The sequence below is a fragment of the Hippocampus comes genome, unplaced genomic scaffold (genome assembly GCF_001891065.2).
Source record: "Hippocampus comes isolate QL1 unplaced genomic scaffold, H_comes_QL1_v1.1 scaffold364, whole genome shotgun sequence".
Lineage (NCBI taxonomy): Eukaryota > Metazoa > Chordata > Actinopteri > Syngnathiformes > Syngnathidae > Hippocampus > Hippocampus comes.
Genome location: NW_017805195.1, coordinates 18610 through 26089, shown reverse-complemented (window position 1 = coordinate 26089; position 7480 = coordinate 18610). Strand labels below are relative to the sequence as shown.

At 41.4% G+C, this 7480-nt stretch overlaps 1 protein-coding gene across 2 annotated transcripts; it reads right to left on the bottom strand.

Annotated features, from left to right (window-relative positions):
• Positions 1-2835: 2835 nt before the first annotated feature.
• On the bottom strand, positions 2836-6605 carry LOC109515130 (claudin-11-like). 2 transcript variants are annotated; one of them, XM_019868732.1, is made up of 4 exons: positions 6037-6605; positions 5069-5233; positions 4551-4870; positions 2836-2852 (listed from the first exon to the last, which is right to left on the bottom strand). In XM_019868732.1, exons 1-3 carry the CDS (start codon positions 6266-6268, stop codon positions 4584-4586), a joined length of 684 nt encoding a protein of 227 aa, XP_019724291.1. In that variant the 5' UTR covers positions 6269-6605; the 3' UTR covers positions 2836-2852; positions 4551-4583. The 2 variants fall into 2 exon arrangements, with proteins under 2 accessions (XP_019724291.1, XP_019724290.1); XM_019868731.1 differs by lacking the exon at positions 2836-2852 and having other exon boundaries at positions 4319-4870; positions 6037-6604.
• Positions 6606-7480: the final 875 nt, after the last annotated feature.

Genomic DNA, 7480 nt, shown 5'->3' with positions numbered 1-7480 from the left:
CTATATATATATATATATATATATATATATATATATATATCTCGGATGAATGAGTAAAAAAAAACATTCGGCTCAATTAATTCATTTAAATTTATTAATTTAATTTTAAAAACCTGTTTTAAAATAATGACAAATATAACAATGATGATGGATTTGGGAGGAAAAAGTCAATCAACAAAATAACTTCGAGTGACCTCAATTGTGGGCCGACCGGTTGAACTTTGTCGACTTTGCCCAGCCCTGATTTTTTTGTTATTGTTTTTTTTTTTTTTTTTTTTTTATCCCACACGAGCAAGAGGACTGAAGATTTCCACCTTGTCACACTTTGTACTCGGACTCACTTTGCTTGCGATAGTGCCTTCATGTTTCCGTGACGGGAGCTTTGTTTGGGTTTTTCTTTGCTTTTGGTTCTCTGTGTCTGTGTTTGTTGCGTTGCGCATGTGGCACTCGCTTCCTGTGCACGGTGTTTTGTTCAAAAATAGACAACGTTGATTTTTTTTTTTGGGGGGGGGTGTTCTTTTCGTTTTTTTTTCCGTGTGCATCATTTTTGAAAGACACTGCACACTTCTTGCTGCTTCCTGGCCTCTCAACTACTCCAGTTTTGGATTTGTTTCTTGTCGAGATGGACATCAAACTAAAAAAAAAAAAAAAAAAAAATTCTTTTGTGGTCCCCCCCACAACCACCCACATTTCACACACACACACACACACACACACACACACACACACACACACACATACATACACCCTGTCGGTTTGGAGCATACTCTGTTCAAATTTGTGACCAATCGAGTACGATATTCTCTGAAGAACCCCTTCTCGTAAACCAGAACTCACATTCGTATCTCAAATCGTCTTTCCCCATTGACGTGAATTGAAATGCCATTTATCTGACATTATAGAACAAAATACAAATAGGTACACATGTTGAGAGAGGCGATGTCACAACTCCTTCGCGGTAATATTTGTCATTTTTTTGTGGAGGATAAAGAATATATGCCCACGATATTGTTGTATTATCTTTCTATGTGGGTTGCTCCACCATTGGTGTTGGAAGTATTTGTTGCTTAAAGAAGTACAACCCTGCCACAAAGATGCGATTCGTTTTTCGGTCTGTGGCATCTCCTGTTATGCATTAGCATTTGGCTAAGCTGAGTCATGTGGTTAGATTTATTTCAGATTTAGTTTGACAGTCAACTTCAACTGAGAGTGGCAGGAAACATCTTGTCACCTCTTTTTTTTTCACAATTGTATGTGCGAAAATGCAGATTGTCGTGAAGTGGGTGGAGAAGAGCCACTGCTCATATCACAGCTTTGGTATTGCATATCAAACCAAAAAAATTGCCAAACGACTGGTCTTATCTTGGAAAAAAAAATCTTCCAGTTGAAGTTTACTGGAAGACGAAACATCGAACAGAGATTTACAGCCATGTGGCGTAGCCTTTAAGTCCGCTAGCTGGATGCTAATGCTAGCACACCATGGCAAATGCCAAAGATGTGCTAATGAATAGCATCTCTGTGGCGGATATAACCCTTGAATCAATGGATGTTTGGGACAAAACTGGTGGGGCAACACATGAAGACAGACATCACAATACTCAAGGGCATGTATTATTTATCCTCTGTGATGAAAGACTAAGATTATCATGACTATTAGAACAACAATTGACCTGAAGCAAAAAGCGTGGCCAAGAACTGTGTGGCTGTTTTTCAGCTTGGTTTTCCCCCCCTCAAATTTGTTAAAAGCAACCGTTGTTCACAGACGTCAATATTTCATACACGACTTTTTGAATATTTGTGTAAATATGAATGTAGCCTCTTCCCCACCTTTGCATGTTCAAGTGTCGTGATCAGTGTTGCGTCACCGAAATTGTGCATTTGGCGAATGTATCAACTCAAATTTGCAGTTTTGGCATGTTTTTGGCTTTGTGTTGACAGTATGTTTTTTTGTGGGGGGGGTTGGGTATGTTTGGTGTCCCCTGCGCCTCGTCCCTTGTGCGCCCCTCTTTGCTGCATCCGTTCCCTTTTTTAAAGGTGAAGCCTTATTTGTCGAATGCACTAAACCGAAGGATGCCACGCCAATCCCCGCCCTACCTCTGCCCGCATCACATGATCGCCAAGCCACGCCCCCTCCCATTTCGTGACTGCGCGAATTCTCCAGATGGACCCTGACGCGGCACCACGTGACACTCCGCCCGTGTACCTTAATCACCTCCCAACTCAGCCAAAGGCAGTCACAGCTCAGCCAAAACGACGACAAATTCAGGCACCGCCGAGCCTGAGATGCTGGATTGTGAAAATGCTGCGTGTGTGTGTGTGTGTGCGTGCGTGTTTACTTCTATATAAGCGTGTGTTAAGTGTGAAGCATGCACAAGACTGTCCATGTCGTACTGCATGCAGTGGTGACACAAAAAAACAAAACAAAAAAAATATGACACATTCACACCAGCCAATGATCTCCACACATTTGAGAATTTCGTAGGAAATTTGACCCCAAAAAAACATGCGAATTTGGCAAATCAAAAAAGTAAACCACAAAAGGGTTAAATATTTTTGAGTGGATGAAATGTTAAATTATCCATTGACAAACTGTCAAAAAACCAACCAAATGCCTACCCCCCTAAAAAAAAATCACACAAAATTTTGTATTTGGTGACAACTTAAATACTAAGTTAGTGAACAGTACCAAAAAAAAAAAAAACACACACAAAATTTTGTATTTGGCGACAACTTAAATACTAAATTAGTGAACAGTACCAAAAAAAAAAAAAAAAAAACGCTAATTTAGGAACTCACAAACCGCTAGCGGTGACAGGAAGTTCACTTCGATCGAAACGTGGGGAAAAAAAAATCTCTCAGTCCTGATTGAAAGAATCGTCCAAAAAAGTGAACCGCTGACTCCAGAATTCAGAAAAAAAAATGTCTGACTAACATGGCTCCGTTTCCCACATCGGCCGCGTTGGCGCTAGCAACGTTCAGTTCCATTTGGAGCGATTCCAAGTGGCCAAGATGACTTCATCTCAGAATTTTGAAATTTCCGAAAAACAACACAAAGAGCACTTAGCAAGTATTTTTCTACAGCGACTTCCTGTGAAAAGAAAACAAAATTTAGCTAGTTGAGAAGCGGGAAGACGTGCAGAGAATATTTTAATACTATTTAACAACACAATACAGTATTGATATGTTTTCCCCTCCCCCTCCCCTCCTCCGTGTTCTTTCTCCGCGCGTACGTTTGTCGTCGTCTCTGGAATACGGAATTAACTGAATAGATAAGATGTGTTCTTTTCCTGTGTTTTGTTGTTTTGGTACGATGTCAGATGTGTGTGTGTGTGTGTGTTTATGTTTTAATTACCGGTATAATTATTATGATTATGGATTTCTTCCATGTGTACGTGTGTGAGTTGTTAACTTGCTCTGGGGTGCTTTTATTTTCATTTTTTTCTCTTTCTGCCGACTTGTGCTGTTGTTGTTTTCATGCAACAAGGAAAGATATTTATTGCAAATATAAAAGAACCCCCCCCCCCCCCACCCCCAAATTCTCACATGGTCTTTGCACTTTCATTGACATGTTCTACTCAGGTTGTGTTTCAATGTAGGGTTTTAAACGCGAGATAGGGTCTTCGAGTAGGGTTGAAAAACACGGGTTATGATTTCAAATTAGGGTTTTATAACTTGGATTAGGGTCTCAAATAAGTTTTTTTTTTCAGGTAATGTGACCTTTCAAAGTAGGGTATTAAATTAAGGGTAGGATTTCAAAGTAGGGTCGTAAACATGGGTTAGAGTTTTCAAGAAGAGCTTTAAGGGAGGGTTAGGGTTTCAAATTAGGGTTTTAAACTGGGCCGCAGAAGAAAATAATGTTTCAAAGGAAGGTTTTAAAATAGCGTTAGCGTTTGTGTTTTAAATTAGGGTTTTAAACTGGGGTTAGGGTTTGAAAGTAGGGTTTGTGTTTCCAATTAGGGTTTTAAATTAGGGTCGGGGTTTCAAAGTATGGTTTTAAAGTTGGGTTAGGGTTTCTAATTAAGGTCATAAAAGGAGATAATATTTCAAATGAAACAATTTCGAAATTGCGTTCAGGTTTCAAATGTTTTTTTTTAACCAAGGTTACGTTGCATTGTCGTGTTTTGAACAAGGCTTAAGATTTCAGAGTCGGGTTTGTGCATCCAAGTAAGGTTTTGAACTTGGCTTAGGCTTTTAAGCTTGTAAATCCACAACATGGACCTATCTCGCACTGCGTGGGTGCTTCCCTTATCCAAGCCAAGGTCTCTGACTAAGGTTTACAGACATCGCCGGTGTCCTCACAAAACAGACAAAAAGTCGGTAAGAGTTCGTCAAATACTTTATTATCGGAAATCCAAACAAGAGAGCATACAAACAATAAATAACCACAAAGAAAAACTTAGGGGGGAGACCGACTGTGTGTCTGTGTGAGCAAAATGTAAAAGTGTGCCTTGGACAAAACAATCTGTCCGTCTCGGCGCGTGTTTTTTGACGCTTTCAACATTTACGCACTTTCTTGTTGGAAAACGCCAAGCAAGAAGGTGATGAATAAAAACAAATCACAGGTGATTTCACCTTTGACCTCATCAGACGTGGACGCTCTTGGTGTGCTTCGAGGAGGCCGACGCGGCAGCGGGGGCGGCGGCGCTCGGCGCGCTCTCCGCCGCCGTCTTGGAAAAGTAGACTCTGCCGTTGTCCTGGTACGGGCGGGACGCCGGCGTTGGCGAGGAGCAGCAGGTCAGGATGACGCCGGCCAAAAGGCACAAGACCGCGCCCACCCAGCCGGCGTACAGCGCAAAGCCGAAGGACATCACCTGCTCGTTCAGGTTCTCGCTGATGAAGAACCACACCGTCGAAAGCAGCCCGCAGAAGCCTGGGCAGGAACAAACATAGTGAAATGACGCCACAAAAGCTGAGTGTTGCTCTTTTCATTTCGAGTCCATTGTTGCGGTGCCCCCAACATTCGTGGCGGGATGTCATCATGGAGCGTCGGTGGCTTATTTTGGAAAGTTGAATTTTTTATTTTTTTGGGGGGGCTTGAACTTCATATGAGGGTCCCAAAAGCGCTTACCGGCGGCGAGCAGGAGGACTCCGCCAGCGGCGGCGCTCTTGTTCTTGGAAGTCTGGGCGCCGCTACCCAGGCGGATGCAGGGCAGCGACACGGCAACCATCACCGCGGCAACCAAGCCCACGATGGAAGCTGTGACCATCAGGGCACGGGTCACGTGGGCGTAAACTGCGCAACGGAAAGGAGAGTCAGTCTCAACGCCATCGGAATGAAAATGTGATATTTCGTCAAATGGAGTGTGTTCAATTCAATACAGGTATCAAAGAAATAAAACGATTATAAATAAACCCGTAAAGTTCACTTCAGCACCAATGTGTCGATTTAAAAAAAAATGCACTACACGTTCAAAAATATGTTGTTTTGAACTCGGGGGCATGAGACAATTATTTATTTTAAAAATACGGTTTAAAACATGCTGTCAAAGTATACATGAACAAAGATATCATCCAAAATAATAAATATACATCAAATCTAAAAAAAGTACCAAATAAAAACCACTAATATGGCCAAAGAAAAGATAGTTAAAAAAATAGTAACATCAGGCTGATTTTTGGATGAATTTGACTCCTTATTTTGGGAGGTTTTATACAATGCCACTTGATCATGTGTTAAGAGTGTGAAAATATGATTATGGTAAGTGCAAAACATGTCACCGGAATGATGGGAAAAAAAAAGACACCACATAAAATATAAATAAAACCAAAATACATGTGATGAAAACGATAAAATATGTGAAACGAACAAAATGGGAAAACATAAAATGATAATCTGTAATGTAAAATTGAAGAGTTACATCAAAAAATATGATGATGAATCAATTCTTAAAGACACAGTTTCCCCCATGATAAGACAAATTAAGAATGCAAAAAAAACCCCCAAAACACGAACATTTAAAAGCAGAATATTGATGATTTAAAAAAATAATACAAATATATTTTTAAATCGTCAAACATGAAAATGTAAATTCATACCGGGCAGGTCGAAAATCTGGAAGGGTAAGCAAGTCTGCATTCCGTTGGAGACGCTGGAGGAACATTCGGCCCAGGGGCCTCTGGTCCTCACGATGTCAAACATCCTGCAGGTGGCCAGTTGACTGTGCCTGCACAGGACGAGCCAGTCGTTGCTGGCGGTGGCCAGCAAGATGCCCAACCAGCCCAGGAGGCCCAGCGCAAAACCGCACAGCAGCCCGCAAAACTTGGCCATGACGTCCAAAAAGGGAAATCGGAGGAGGCGGAAATCCACGAGCCGGCTGGCCGAATCCCAAATGTGCTCCTGTCTTGTGATGGTGATGAGTGAAGCCTCTCAGAAACGGAGTTGGCTTTGTAGAGCAGAGAAATTCAGTCAGTGGGAAGGAGGGGTGGGAGGGGGGGGGGCAAACTCCAAACTTTTCAATCAATCAGAAAGTCATCCGTCATCACTTGCACCGCCTCCTTTTGCGAGTCTCACCCGAGATGATTTTCAGTGTTTCACTTTGAAACTAGACTGCCTCCTGCTGGTCAACACGCAAAGAACATTGGCACCGTCATTTGGACTCGTTTGAGAACCGACGTTGAGACTTGTGATGGGATTTTCGGCTCTTTTCGGTGATCCGGTTCATTTGGATCGGCTCAATGAAAAGAGATGGCTCTTTTTGGCTCTAAAACGGCTCTCTTAACTTTAGCTTTTCTTTTAAATATTTATGACATATTTAGCATGCGTTTTGATAAATGACCATGTTTAGGAAGGCGTTTTTCGCCGAAAAAAAGGACCACGAATAGAAAGGTGTTTTTAGCCGAAAAAAAAACGACCATTTAAAGGAAGGTGTTTTTAGCCGAAAAAAACGACCATGTATAGTAAGGCGTTTTTAGCCGAAAAAAACGACCATGTACAGTCAGGCGTTTTGAGCCGAAAAAAACGACCATGTATAGAAAGGCGTTTTTGGACAAATAGCCAAAAAAAACGACCATGTATAGTAAGGCGTTTTAACCCGAAAAAAACGACCATGTATAGTAAGGCGTTTTTAGCCGAAAAAAAGGACCATGAATAGAAAGGCGTTTTTAGCCGAAAAAAAGATCATGTACAGAAAGGCGTTTTTTGACAAAAAAAACGACCATGTATAGTAAGGCGTTTTTAGCCGAAAAAAACAACCATGTATAGGAAGGCGTTTTTAGCCGAAAAAAACAACCATGTATAGGAAGGCGTTTTTAGTACGAAAAAACAACCATGTATAGGAAGGCGTTTTTAGCCGAAAAAAACAACCATGTATAGGAAGGCGTTTTTAGCCGAAAAAAACAACCATGTATAGGAAGGCGTTTTTAGTTGAAAAAAACGACCATGTACAGTCAGGCGTTTTCAGCCGAAAAAAACGACCATGTACAGTAAGGCGTTTTTAGCCGAAAAAAAGGACCATGTATAGTAAGGCGTTTTTAGCCGAAA

Coding starts and splice junctions, on each gene's coding strand:
- LOC109515130 (XM_019868732.1), bottom strand. CDS start 6,268: ATGGCCAAGTTTTGCGGGCTGCTGTGCGGTTTTGCGCTGGGCCTCCTG. Junction 5,234..6,036: donor CCAGATTTTCGACCTGCCCG/GTATGAATTTAC, acceptor TCCGTTGCGCAG/TTTACGCCCACGTGACCCGT. Junction 4,871..5,068: donor AGTCCTCCTGCTCGCCGCCG/GTAAGCGCTTTT, acceptor GTTCCTGCCCAG/GCTTCTGCGGGCTGCTTTCG.